This window comes from Astyanax mexicanus, chromosome 13 (genome assembly GCF_023375975.1).
Source record: "Astyanax mexicanus isolate ESR-SI-001 chromosome 13, AstMex3_surface, whole genome shotgun sequence".
NCBI classification, from domain to species: domain Eukaryota; kingdom Metazoa; phylum Chordata; class Actinopteri; order Characiformes; family Acestrorhamphidae; genus Astyanax; species Astyanax mexicanus.
Genome location: NC_064420.1, coordinates 355,733 through 370,829, shown reverse-complemented (window position 1 = coordinate 370,829; position 15,097 = coordinate 355,733). Strand labels below are relative to the sequence as shown.

General features: G+C 42.0%; 1 protein-coding gene across 1 annotated transcript; it reads right to left on the bottom strand.

The window, feature by feature from the left end:
• Positions 1-203: 203 nt before the first annotated feature.
• Positions 204-13,131, bottom strand: si:ch73-290k24.5 (F-box only protein 41). Its single transcript, XM_022677024.2, has 14 exons — positions 12,849-13,131; positions 10,359-11,008; positions 8,164-8,359; positions 7,924-7,997; positions 7,048-7,313; positions 6,460-6,605; positions 6,122-6,205; positions 5,746-5,861; positions 5,321-5,473; positions 3,913-4,008; positions 3,551-3,669; positions 3,296-3,454; positions 2,689-2,804; positions 204-2,406 (listed from the first exon to the last, which is right to left on the bottom strand). Exons 2-14 carry the CDS (start codon positions 11,000-11,002, stop codon positions 2,347-2,349), a joined length of 2,229 nt encoding a protein of 742 aa, XP_022532745.2. The 5' UTR covers positions 11,003-11,008; positions 12,849-13,131; the 3' UTR covers positions 204-2,346.
• Positions 13,132-15,097: the final 1,966 nt, after the last annotated feature.

Here is a 15,097-nt window from a genome sequence, read left to right as displayed (position 1 = left end):
AAATAGTAAATACTAATTAATAGTATAAATGCTGCAAAATTGTGAATAAATAAAAAATAAATACAAAAAAGAGCTATGCTGTGCTTATGCACATGCACAGATCATTTCTTTGTCTGAATATCCTATTAACATATATTTTATAAGTATTTGTATAAACTTACACAAAGTGATAAATGCATAAAATTAGAAGACACCATGAGTAAAAGACTTTTATTTGAGGTACATTTGGCCAAAGACATTTTACATTTTAGTGGAAACATCAGTTTTGACTTGATTTGTGCTCAACACACCATTAAAACACAACCTGCTCTTAAGACACATCAGTGACAGGTCAACACTTTTTACGATTGTAACACGGAACACAGACTGACCACAGATGATCTCGTGATCTTTAGGGTTTATAGTCGTTTATATGTTCAGTAGGCATGCGCCGAATATTTGGCAACCCAAATTATTTGTTGGAATTATGCAAAAAGACTGAATCATTCATACAGAACAATATTGTTCTGATAAAAATGTTAAGTACTTTATAAATATCTCTTTTTTTGTGCAATGGTGACCAAAAATGATTTCGATGCATGCCTAATGTTCAGTATAAATATACTTTTTGGTGGGTTGTGCTCACAACAATAAACACTAAATAACCGACTACAATCTGGATTCTATCAAATGTACAATATTGCAGTTTTACTGTAATCAGATCCAACAGCCCAAACCAACTGATACACTTTAGTTACTGTACTAGTATTTTGTAATTGTATTGTATTGTAACAGTATTTTTTGGAAGCAATTTAACATTTTAAGTGAGAGTTTAACCAAAAGATCAAAATTTACTTCTCCCTCTAATATTTAACTAAAATAAAATGTGATTTATCCTCATAATTTGCTCAATAGCTTCATACAGTTCTGAGAAAATGTTTACCATATCGGGGTTTAGGGGGAGATTGTGCACTTTTGATCTATTCTGGTAAACAGAAATCAGAAAAAGTTGATTTTGATTGTCTTAAACAGATTGAAAAACACTATTATAGGCATGCAAGTGTTTGGACACCCCTGGTTAAAATTTGTTTTCCTGTGAACAGCAATGTGAATAGAAGAATAGCAAATTTCTAAAGGCTTAAGGCACAAACCCAAAGTATGATTAATTAATTAAGCATGGCATGCTTTTCATAAAGTTCTGCACTCTGTTTTATCCAAACATACAGTACTTTAGCTAATTCTAACTTCTATTTAAACTGCTGATCTCCAGCAACGACTGTGGTTATGGGGGGTAGGAATAACCTACAATAATAAAAGGCATGTATTAATTCTCTTAAATAATCATGGGTGTGTTTATTTTGGGTGTAACGTAAAATAAACCATCAGTGTGCCAGTTGTCATTCCCTTTAAGAGTCACAGCTCTGACTTTGGCGAGTTCATATCTTAAAAGCCCTGATGTTCATGTGTCCACGGTAAGACAGACGGTCTACAAATGGAGAAAGTTCAGCACTGTTGCTGCTACTCTCTCTAGGCGTGGTAAAGTCCTGTAAAGATGACTGTAAGAGCACAGCGCAGAATGATCAATGAGGTGAGGAAGAATCCTAGAGTGTCAGCTAAAGACTTACAGAAATCTCTGGCACATGTTTCATCTTTTACTCACTTAGCTATTCACTGTGACGTAAATGAAGGGATCCCACACTTCTGCATGCCACTATTTACAGTATAGTCTCTGTGTTCTTTGTCCCTAATCAGATTCAATGTCATTCCTACACTTCAGCCTGTGTTTTAGACGCTACGCCATAAAATGTGCACAAGACAAGCCAGCAACATTTTGCACCATTGAAGAGATTTGATATGAGAATCATAAACACACAGCAGACACATCAGAATAAATACTTTAAACAGTATTTAACCGTCAAGTTTGAGTTAGACATCATAGTCGTCATACAGAGACTACAGGAAGTTATTGTTATTGAAAGTTCCTGATTTTATATGTAGCACCTTGCGCCGCCCAATCACTGACAAGTGTTGCAGCAGTGTTTTATTGTCCAGTGCATTATAGTATATCTGCATTTCTAGTATAGTATAGTATAGTATAGTATAGTATAGTATAGTACAGTATAGTATAGTACAGTATAGCGTAGTGAAGGTGTGTAACAGGTGTATATACACTTAAGCATTTATATGGACATAAGCAAGACCTGAGAGGGGTATCAATAGTGTCATGTTGTGCTGTGTGCAATATATTTCTGACTGTGTGAGTGTGTGTGTGTTTGTGTGTGTGAGTGTGTGTGTGTATTTGGTCAGGTAGAATGTCACAGTGATATACACACAGGTTTCCTTTGTAAAATATTCCAGCTGATGGCGTCACGGTCTGTCCACCTTAATCTGAAGGATGTCAGCGAGACCCGGTCTTTTCCGTAGAGCCTGATTAAAACAAACTAAAATCAGTCCATCCATTCATTCATTCGTCTATTTATTACTTCATTAATTAATTCATTTATTCATTTATTCATTTATTCGTTCATTTATTTGTTCAGGAATGTAGCAGTTACTCAACAGTACGATACAAATGTTGTATAATGTTCATACGACACATGCTTATTTTTTTTGGGCTTCTTAAGGAAAATTATATGACAGCGAATTTATTGCCAGACCTATTCCAAACAGTAAAACTAATTAATTAAAGTAGTAAATCCATAAATGTACCTGCAGGTTACTGACAATCTCTTCAAAAAGCCTCTTTGCTTCTTCACTCTCAGCATCCTCAAAATAATCTGCAATACTCATCTGCACCACAATGTTCTTCAGCTTTACACACACACCTGAAGAGCAGAGGAGATGAAAATTATGATTTTTAAAAGGTTCACACACTTAAGGTTCCAGATCTAGGTCCAGAAAATGATTGGAAACCCCAATGATTTAGTTCCTACTGCAAGAATCCACCTCAGGATTTATTATCAACTGCAGGAATCCACCCCAGGATTTTATATAAAGTGTTTGGATCTATCACAGGAATTTATACCAAGTATCTGGATCCATTTCAGGATTTATTGCCAACTGCAGGGACACAAGGCACTTGGTTAGGCCACTCCAGGACCTTGAAATCCTTCTTACAGAGCCACTCCTTAGTTTCCCTGGCTGTGTGTTTCAGGTCATTGTCATGCTGGAAGACCCAGCCAGACCCATCTTCAACTGAAGGATCCAGGCCGTTGGAATAAAACCATTGGTCAGTGTTTCCTCTCTGGATCTGGATTTGCCAGGTCCTGTAAGATCTGAGGTGATGTTCAGGTTTTGGTAATTGTCTGAGACTCACTGTTAAAGTGCAGGAGGGCTTTAGGCGTGACGGGGGTGGAGATGAAGATCAGCATGTGGAGATGCTGCAGTCCTTCTCTGCACAGCTCTGCTGCCCCCTCCTGACTGATCTCACTCATGTGGTCCAGCTCCAGCACAGTCACACCTGCACAGTTCCTCACTGTGCACAGAGCACAGCACAGAGGAGAGGAAGATTCATGAACACTATATCAGCACAGGTTTAATGAAGATACAGAGACTTAAAACTATCACTTACCCAAAGAGGCCAATCCCTGAATGCCACAGCCAGCCCCGCCCACTCCCACCTGCTGCAAGTTAGGCCAGCAGCGACCAATCGTCTGTAAGCAGCGGTTACTGAAGCGACTGGGCTGCTGACTGAGGAGCCAAATCAGTACATTACAGACTTACTGAAGATGATGATGATAATATTAAGGATGATGATAATAATAATGATAAAGAAGATGGTAAGGATGATGATGATAAATAATGCTAATTTCAGAGATGTGATTGTGCTATTTGTTACCTGGTGATGACAATGATAGTGATGAAGTTGATGATGGTAAGGATAATGATGATGATGATGATGATGATGATGATGGTGATGATGAAGAGGCTCACCATGGTTGTAGAGGTGCTGTGTGCAGGTTGGTGATGTCTCTGCATCCAGCTCCTAAAGCCCAGATCACCTCCTGACCAACAGGGTCTGATGAGCTCCTGCAGTTATACAGTACAGTATTAGACCAGGAGTCAACACTTCTGTCTCTGCTGGTCTCTGTGTCTGTGCTGATCTCTGTGTCTGTGCTGATCTCTGTGTCTGTGCTGATCTCTGTGTCTGTGCTGATCTTTGTGTCTGTGCTGATCTCTGTGTCTGTGCTGATTTCTGTGTCTGTGCTGATCTTTGTGTCTGTGCTGATCTCTGTGTCTGTGCTGATCTCTGTGTCTGTGCTGATCTCTGTGTCTGTGCTGATCTCTGTCTCTGCTGGTCTCTGTGTCTGTGCTGATCTTTGTGTCTGTGCTGATCTTTGTCTCTGTGCTGATCTCTGTGTCTGTGCTGATTTCTGTGTCTGTGCTGATCTCTGTGTCTGTGCTGATCTTTGTGTCTGTGCTGATTTCTGTGTCTGTGCTGATCTTTGTGTCTGTGCTGATCTTTGTGTCTGTGCTGATCTCTGTGTCTGTGCTGATCTTTGTCTCTGTGCTGATCTTTGTGTCTGTGCTGATCTTTGTCTCTGTGCTGATCTCTGTGTCTGTGCTGATCTGTGTCTGTGCTGATCTCTGTGTCTGTGCTGATCTCTGTGTCTGTGCTGATCTGTGTGTCTGTGCTGATCTTTGTGTCTGTGCTGATCTTTGAGTCTGTGCTGATCTCTGTGTCTGTGCTGATCTGTGTCTGTGCTGATCTCTGTGTCTGTGCTGATCTCTGTGTCTGTGCTGATCTTTGTCTCTGTGCTGATCTCTGTGTCTGTGCTGATCTCTGTGTCTGTGCTGATCTCTGTGTCTGTGCTGATCTGTGTCTGTGCTGATCTCTGTGTCTGTGCTGATCTCTGTGTCTGTGCTGATCTCTGTCTCTGTGTTGATCTCTGTGTCTGTGCTGATTTCTGTGTCTGTGCTGATCTCTGTGTCTGTGCTGATCTCTGTCTCTGTGCTGATCTCTGTGTCTGTGCTGATCTGTGTCTGTGCTGATGTCTGTGTCTGTGCTGATGTCTGTGTCTGTGCTGATCTCTGTGTCTGTGCTGATCTCTGTCTCTGTGCTGATCTCTGTGTCTGTGCTGATCTGTGTCTGTGCTGATCTCTGTGTCTGTGCTGATGTCTGTGTCTGTGCTGATCTTTGTGTCTGTGCTGATCTTTGTGTCTGTGCTGATCTCTGTGTCTGTGCTGATCTCTGTGTCTGTGCTGATCTTTGTCTCTGTGCAGATCTCTGTGTCTGTGCTGATCTTTGTGTCTGTGCTGATCTCTGTGTCTGTGCTGATCTTTGTGTCTGTGCTGATTTATGTGTTGGTGTGTATGTTTCTGTGTTACCTGTCGCATGTACCTGTATGTAAGTGTGCGCAGTGCTCGGCAGTGGCAGCTGACCAGCCACAGAGACCTGTCCGTCAGAATATTCGGGCAATGAGAGATAGTCAAAGACAGGAGGCTCCGCCCAGCTGATTTTAGCACCGCCTCCAACCCCACCTCCAGACAACCCCTGTACAGTAACAGTGCACAGGTAATTCATGTAGAAAAAGACCATATTTTGTATGCAGTGTGTGTAACTGATTAACTGTGTGTGTGTGTAACAGTGTGTATGAGTGTGTGTGTGTGTGTGTGTGTAACAGTGTGTGTGTGTGTGTGTGTGTGTGTGTGTAACAGTGTGTGTGTGTGTAACAGTGTGTGTGTGTGTGTGTGTGTGTAACAGTGTGTGTGTGTGTGTGTGTGTAACAGTGTGTGTGTGTGTGTGTGTGTGTGTGTGTGTAATACCTTGTGCTCTTCTGATACTCCTCTTTACTCTCTTTTCGGTTGCGGGATCGAGGTTTCAGGTTTTGCAGAGAGAGCGACTGTGTCTGACTACACCACTGAGACAGAGTCACTAAAAACTACACACACACACACACACACACACACACACACACACACACACACACACAGCGAGTACCAACCCTGATTTGTATATTGTTGTAAACGCTATATAGTTATAATAGTTTTCAAAGAGGAAGCCACAAAATGTATTAATGTATATACAGAAAGTGTATTTGTGTGTGTGTGTCTGTGTGTGTATTTATGTGTGTGTGTGTGTGTATTTGTGTGTGTGTGTAATATATACAGTATATGGGTTATCTGTGTGAAACTGTAATACCTTGGATGAGATGCGAGCATTTTCTAGTGATACTCTGGTCCACACTGCAGGGTGACGAGCAACACTCCACCAATCCCTACACACCTGAAACACACACACACACAAACACACACATACACACACTGGCACTTTTTATTTTTAAATAAGATGTTTAATATGTGTATAAAAATGTCCAGATAAAGCATGTGCGCCTTAATGTTGATGTATCACGTCAATGTGAAGGTATGTATTGTATATAATCTCACCCTAAGAATATTTACATTTAAAAATGTTTTTTCTGCCGTCTTTACACATACACACACACACACACACACACACACACACACACAGACACACACCTGTGCAGCAGTGAGTAGGGATCGGGTGTCCAGGTAAGTGAAGACGCAGAAAAGCCACGCCCTCATCCTCATCCGTTCTGAACACATCATTGATTTAGATGACTTGTTGCTATGGTGACAGGATGGGCAGTGAATAGAGGAGTGTGCTGTCACAAAAACAAAACAACATGTAAAATCAGTATATATGTATGTATATGTTTACGTATAAATACTTTATTTGCAGAAAATGAGAAATATCTGAAATCACAAAAAAAAAAATGCAGAGCTTTCAGACCTCAAATAATGCAAAGAAAACAAGTTCATATTCATAAAGTTTTAAGAGTTCAGAAATAATCAATATTTGGTGGAATAATCCTGGTTGGTTTTTAATCACAGTTTTTTTCATGCATCTTGGCATCATGTTCTCCTCCACCAGTCTTACACACTGCTTTTGGATAACTTTATGCTGCTTTACTCCTGGTGCAAAAATTCAAGCAGTTCAGTTTGGTGGTTTGATGGTTTGTGATCATCCATCTTCCTCTTGATTATATTCCAGAGGTTTTTAATTAGGTAAAATCAAAGATATACAGCTACAGTACATGTAGTTACCTGACTTGCTGTATGTCCTGTAGTGTCTGTGGTGGTGTAGGTCCTCCTGGGATTCGGTGGTGTAGATGGACCAGCTGTCTGAATCTCCTTCAGTCTGAGTGTGGGGAGTCCAGAAGGGGGACGGAGGGGCCCTCTGTGGAGACCCCTGGAGACCCTCACACAGTACATGGTAATACTGTGCCTCCAGGGAGGTCGGGGCCCCGTCCCAATCCACCTCACACCCCCCGGAGCCCACAGACAGGGTCCGCATCCTGCCGCCACTGTACCTTTACACAGACCGAGACGATAGTGAACACTGAAGCAGAGCTCTGTGTTTACACCAGATCAAAGCTTCATATCAACACAAGGACTTATCAACAATGTTTCGAATCATTGATTCCCATCTGCACTCGATTCCTGAACTGATCCAGATCCTCAAAGCATCCAATCACCACACAGATCCCATGATGATGATAATTCACAAAATATCAGCAGATTTTAACGTTTAAATGTCTGCCAGCGTTTAAATGCCTTATTGTAGTGATCAAGTGAATTGAAACAATGAACAGTGACTCAGTAATATTCTTGGGCAATTACCAATTTATTTATGTTTTTTTTCTGGTTCATGATTTTCTGATTAGGATTGCTCTCCTCTATCAAATAAATCCCATAAACGGAATGAAAAACACATCTAAATTATTTCATAGTTGGTCTATGTTTTATAATTTGTTTTAAATTTAATGATCTATACATAAATAAATCATCCAGAGATAAACTGGGAGGCATTCATGTTTTACATGAATGTTTGGCTGCTAAATCTAAAACTTCACCAATCTTTTTAATGTATTTTTTAAAAACTAAAATATGTAAATTATGACCCATTTTCTCTGAATGTACCTGTTGAGTGGACTGCCCCTGCGATCGTACTGCTGGTAACAGCACCTCGACATCCCCGATACGCTGTAGCTCCTCTGAGGAAGAACAAGAACATGAAGACTATAAAGCCCGGTCCAGAGGCAGGCACGCACCAGCACCCAACCACAAAAAGACATGCACCACCATCAACCACACAGCAGGGTAACGCTCAAATCAAAATATCAACTGTGTTAAACTGTGTCTGGAAGTGTTATGGCCTACCTGATACGGCACTCCCCGGTTGACGAGGTGTCCGTGGGGGGATCCTGTGTCGGAGTGTGTGTGGAGGTTCTGCAGCTGTTTCTCTGCTCTCTCTGCCCTCTCCAATAAATCCTCAATAAAGCCCTGCAGACGGATCTTAGCACTCGCTTCTCTAAACGCAGTGTCTCTCACAAACCTGTCCAACTCACACACCTCTCTGATACACACACACACACACACACACACATATACACACAATCAAACTTTAACATCAAACCTGAAGAAGCCTTGATGATGTGCAGTTAGACATTGTAACTCACATTTGTTGGAAAACAATTTTTGTTATCTTTGGGTCCCTATACTTTTTCTCCTTATACTTACATTTTTACCTGCTTTGAAAAAAGTATACTTTATTTGGTTCTGCTAATTTTGCACTGGCGATGTACCTAATAAAATATATGCTTAGTATTATTTTATAAAAAAATATTTTTATAATAAAACTATACTTATTTTTAATGTGTCCTAGGAGACAATATTTCCGCAATAAAACTCTACTTAAGTGAAATTTGCTGGCAAATTAAAACTGTGATGATGAACTTTTATGTGTTAAAATGATACATTAGTAAAAGTTTATTTTAGTTAGTTTAGTGTAGTTAGAACCGATCCTCACAGCAATGAGATATCTTGGCTTAGTTTTTGCCAGTTTATGAATGTCACTCCTCAAAATGAGTGTGATATTAAATCTATACTTTAATCAGTAAATTTTTATTTTTTTAAAGTTAAGTTGGACAGCTCACAAAAATATACAAAATTGTATTAAATAGTGGTGAAAATAACACATGACTAGTATTAAGTGCAAATTTAGCGCTGATATTATCTCTTATTATATAGCAGGAACCTCCAGTGTATTATTGTAATTCACATGTCGTGTATATATATTGGTCCTATTGGATAAGTGATCTGAAAGTGTGTAAGCAGTTACAGGAATAGACACTACAGCGTAACGTCTTTACGTATGAACGTGATGACCTGTACACACACACACACACACAGACGGAGTGTGTGAGTTTGTAGAGTCATGCCTCCCAGTGGCCTGAGGTTCTGTCCTGCTGTCCTGTCGAATTGCATTTCTAATCGGGAAGTGAGGCAGACGCCCGTTGAACTTGGCCCCGGTGACTGCTGCCATGGCAACAAGAGACTAATTCCAGCACTATACGTATTCGTACGGAGTGAAGGCAGCATGAGACAGAAGAGCCCACACTGTTTCAGCACATGCAGAGACAACAGTCACGTCACATTAAACAATAAATCCATTTCACACACTGTTCATGGACATTTTCATCATCCTTCAGAATTGTTTATATAACTCCCGAGATATTACAGCTTATTTACAGAACAATAGTGAACAAACAGCATCATGAAGACCATGAAGGAACTCAGCAGAGAGAGATCAGGTCAGAGATAAAGTTTAAAGTGGAGATAAAGAAGTTTAAAGCAGGTTTATGTTATAAAAACATCTCCTAAGCAGCTTTATTCCATCAATCCACCATCCACAAACCAATGAACCTAAAAATAATTCTACAACTGTTTCTACAAACATACCAAGACATGAACCAACCATCCACCCAAACTGCCGAGAGACCCATGGCCACTCTGGAGGAGCTGCAGAGATCCACAGCTCAGTTGGATCAGGAGAATCTGTTCACAGGACAACTATAAGTCCTGCCACACACCTGCAAATACTATTTGTCTGGATATCTAATGGTTGAATGTTGTCAGGGTTTAAATCAGTCAGTGGAGCACCTGTGTTTTCCGCCACCAAGATAACAATACACCAGAAATTTATCTCAACGCACCTCATTTTCAGATCACCATGCCCACCAGCATAGATTATTATATTACTAAAATCTGTCACATATTTAACATCACGGACACAAGGCGTGAAAAATTGACTCTTGGTGAAGTGTGAGATAGCAATGAGCATCATGGTGCATCATCTTGCGCAGGATGTAAAATACAGTAGGTCCTTGTGTTTTTTTTATCATTGTTTAATTTCTTAAACTCCTCGCTAGATTTTAATTGCTTTATCCCAACTATTTTTGAAATGTGTTCATACTGGTTCATACTGTCCGTAATGAAATAAAAATAAAAATTAAATGTCAGAAACGCTGAATTTTATGATACAGTCACCACAAACTCCACACACACAAACTTACTGATGTTTGAGGTTGAGCTCCTCCTCTCTCTCCATCAGCTCCTGCCTCAGGCTGGCCAGCATCTCCACCGACACATCCACCTGCCGGGCCAGCTCCGCCGCCCTCTGCTCCGCCTCCCGCTTCTCCCGCTCCATCCTCTCGCTCTCCCTCCGAGCCCGGCGGACCTCCACGCTCCTTCTCTTCACCTCCTCCTGCAGAGAGCTCAGCCGGGAGGACACCCGGTGCTGGACCTCCAGAGCCAGCTGCTGCAGCCTGGCCTCCACCGCCAGCCGCCCCCACGCGCCCCACGGCACGTTCAGCTGCGCCACAACCTGCTCCGACCGCGGCTCCGCGGACACCGCCACGGCCATCAGCGGGGAGAAGGAGGGGGCGTGCCGGCGGACGAGGAGTTGACTCAGGGGAACCGCGGCGGAGGAGGCCAAACTCAGAGCGTCCAGGAGCTCCAGACGTAGCGGCTGACTGATCGGACTGTGGCCCAGAGGAGAGCACTGCTGCTGGGCAGAGACAGCCACCACCGCCCCCTCAGACTTACGCCTGGGAATCAGACAGATCTTCCTGCAGGTGTGTCCTGTCTGTGGGTCTCCAAACCCACATGGTTCCCCACAGTCAGGACAGTGTAATGACAGGCTGGTGGTGGTCGCCATCGTGTGCTGTATATTCAGACAAAACAAAAAAAAACAACTTATCATTTTTAAGTAGGTTTACTAAGTTACACCATAAATCTACGGGCTCCTCCAAGAACATAAAAGACACTCAGTAGTCTTAGAGGTGCATGTATAAGTTTTGGAGATTTCTCAGAATAAAGTTTGGTTCCTTAAATAACCCATTTGAGTTAAGGTTTTAAAAAGATCTATGGGCCACGTTTTTTGCTTAATAAATAATTAGAACTATCTCTTCTATCAATTCATCCCACTTTACAAAGCATTTAATTATCAAGTACAATCTTTTCTTGAAGATTCTATAATGCACTTTAAGAGGTTCCTCAACATTACCTCTAGACAATATTTAAAGATATTGTTTTGTAGTACATCTTAGTTTGGACAACACAATATTTCATCATATGTGTATATCATATTGCATATTGTGTAAAGACTGCATATTTATTGCATATTTATTCTGTGGGAAAGTTTTAAACTGAACAGTTCATCTGTTCCTCTGTCAGGAACCTACAGACCCACCAGAGATCTATTCTGTGGGTTCTGATTATTGAAAAACAGGGTGAAAATAAGGAGGAGAATAATAAAGTGTTGTTATGAGGAGGTGGTGTTAATGTTATGGCTGATCAGTATAAGCCTCTCTTTGCTCCTCTTCTTCTTCTCTTTCTTTTTCTTTCTTTTTCTACCTCCTCGTTGTGATGTTGTATAACTGGCACGAGAAGGCATACATTTACTTGCACAGGAAGTGATGCAATGCTGTGATAAATGGGGACAGTGCAGAGCAGTAATTGGGTCACAGCTCGAGTTCTGTTCATCTCAGTGTTGAGGTGAGCCCCCCCCCACCACCTCCCACCTGCTCCACACCCACACACTAAACACACTGTACACAGCTCACCTGTCTGCAGAACATCACCGTGACCTGGGAAAACTCTCTCTCACTCTTTCTCTCTCTCTCTCTCTGTCTCTGTCTCTCTCTCTCTTTCTTTTTCTCTTTTCCTGTATCTCTGTATTTTTTACTCTCTGTCTGTATCTTTCTGTCTTTGTCTCTCTCTTTCTTCTCTCTCTGTCTCTCTTTCTGTTTCTGCTGTCATTATAAGTGTCTGGATACTTTTGTGTGTATAGTGTATGTGTGCATGAATGTGTGTTATGTGCATTTGTGAGACTGGGCATGCATAAATGATGTGAAGTGTGTGTGTGTGTGTGTGTGCATGGGAATATAGAGCATCTACTGGGAGTATTGTGTATGTGCTGCACCTGTGTGTGTGTGGGGGTAATCGTGTGTATGTGTATGTGTAAGTAAATGCATGTGCATGCACAAGAGTGTGTGCATTTGTGTGTGCGCACAATGCACAGTGTGTGCGTGCACAATGTACTCTGTGTGTGTGTGTGTGTGAGTTGTGGGGAAGGGGGGGTGGGGATCAAAGCCGCCCCAGTGATGTGCTGGAACGCAGACAGCGCGCGCTGTGCGGGAGCGCGCGCTCCTCGGGCTGCGCGTTATGAACGCTTGACTGGCACAGAGACAAAGCCTGTGCCCTGTCCGCGTGGCACCACGATGCACGAGACCACCTATGTGATCGAAAAAACACACACTTAGCACACTCACACCTTAATACACACACATTTATACACACACATTTACACACACACACACACACACACATCACGTGCAATGATCAGCTCGTGCATTGCAATGTTCCTTGCTCGTCAGATGTCCTGCATGGTCAAAACCACCCCCTCCCCCATCCCACCTCAGCCTCGCTTCCCCCTTCCTCCACACTTTATAAGATCTTTGCTCACACCGGCACGAGCTCGGTAAAAGCGCCTCCATACTCACTCTTCCTCTACTTCTTCTTCTTTCAGTCTTCTTTCATCTCCATCCCGCCCTCCGCGCGCGCGCATCTGGAACTCAACTGATGTCTCGGGTTCTGTGCACGTGCCCTCCTCCCTCCGGTCCTCTTCTTTCCTCCCTAATCAAGCGCGGAAACGGCGGAGCGAGACCCCCGCGCGCCAAAAACCTAATTGAGCCGCAGGTGACGTGGAAACGCGACAGCGCGCGACCGAAAGGAATTGAGGATGTACACTGACCGGACAAGCCAGGCAAGCCGGCGCCCAGTTTAGTGGGCTTTTCTTTATCCACCCGTTTTCAGGTTCTCACTCTTGGATTGGCTGTAAAATTAAGGCCTTCAGACCGTGGATTGGCTGGCAAACATCCCACCACCTCGCCCATCAGAATAAGTAGTAACATTTGATGGATTTGTTTCTTAAATCAGATCCTTTAAGTTGACTCTTCAATCTCTCTGTGATTGAAATGAGTTGTAGTGAGTCATGCATTAAAAATATACATTAAGATCTGATTGTAATCAGGGTCTTAAATCAGATTCTGTTTAGCTAGCCCAAGTAATCAGATCGGCAGATTGACATGTCTGGACATCTAAAAAATGTGTCTGTGGTTTTTATATGGTATAAAATGAATCCCCGCAAGTTCATTACATTACATTACATTACATTACATTTCATTACATTACATTTCATTTGGCAGACGCTTTTGTCCAAAGCGACTTACAATAATGAAGTACAAAAGTAATAGGAATTTAGATAACCCATTTTTAGATAGGGCTTAAAGGAGGTCGAAGGGAAATAAAGGGATAGAGAAGTGAAGGAGGGGAAGAAGGAAATGAGGTTAGAAGTAGTTAGTTAGTTAGAGGTGTTAGGAGAGTAAGTGCTCTTTGAAGAGCTCTGTCTTCAGGAGTTTATTAAAGATAGTGAGAGATTCTCCTGATCTGGTAGTGGAAGGTAGTTTGTTCCACCATTGGGGAACTCTGTATGAGAACAGTCTGGATTGCTTTGTGTGAGTGTTTGTTTGGTAAAGCGAGGCGACGTTCATTGGAGGAGCGCAGCGGCCGGGAGGTAGCGTAAGCCTTCAGGAGCGAGTGCAGGTAGGAAGGAGCTGTTCTGTATCACCTTGTAGGCGATTGTAAGAGTTTTGAATTTGATGCGAGCATCAACTGGTAGCCAGTGGAGCTCGTCTGGTCTTCAACCAACCAAAACGGGCACATGTCACCCCGCAGTTCATCACATCTGAAAACCAATCTGCGCATCAAAAACCTCCATTCTTATTCCAGTTATAATTGCATATCAAAGAACCTCCAACACTGCCAGCCAGACACTTAGATTATATATATATATATATATATATATATATATATATATATATATATATATATATATATATATATATATATATAATTAGATTTATAGATTTTAGTTAGTCAAGGGAGACAGTATTGTGCTAAGTGATACTTACATGGAATAGTGCAGCTCCACTGCTTCTTTCTTTTCTTCTTCTTCTTCTTCTTCTTCTTCTCCTTCTTCTTCGGGTTGTAAATGGGTTAAATCCAAAATTAATACTAATGACTACTGCCCCCTTTGATTGTCCATAAGTGGATTATTACAGTGTATCACTGTGATTTTGACCATTTTAAGTGAATTACCTTCATTCAGCACCATGGACAGCGACACACCCGTTTTCAGCCAAATCCCACCTAAGATTCCGCTGCCGCTTCTCGTTTTCTGATTGGCTGTGGTCACTTTGATGGTAAAGTGGCCTGTATGTCACTGGCCAATCCCAGCACACCATACCGAACACAGTTAGCCAATCCCACAAACAGCTGCCTGAAAACGGGTGGGAAAAATGTAGCATTACCGCCTCAGATACAGACACGTCACAGCTCAGCATCTTCAGGTTTGTGTGTCGCTGTTCGCAGAGCGCGAGGTGCTGAAACTGCGCTGATTTAAGAGCAAATCAGAATAATGACTTTTTAATACAGAGGCCATTATTATTAGTACCTCCTGCAGATTTCTGCACATGAACTGATGTCTCTCAGTGTGTGTGGAGGAGACAGAGGAGACACTCTGGAGGACTCACAGGTCTCTGAGTTTACAGCTCTGAACCATCTGACCTGAGAGCAGGTGGCGCTACAGAGCCGGAAATAAACATCACTGACCCAAAAACTCACAATCAAAACAGGAGTTTTAAAAATCAGCACAGAAACGCTGATAGAGAGATTATTATAATAATTATTC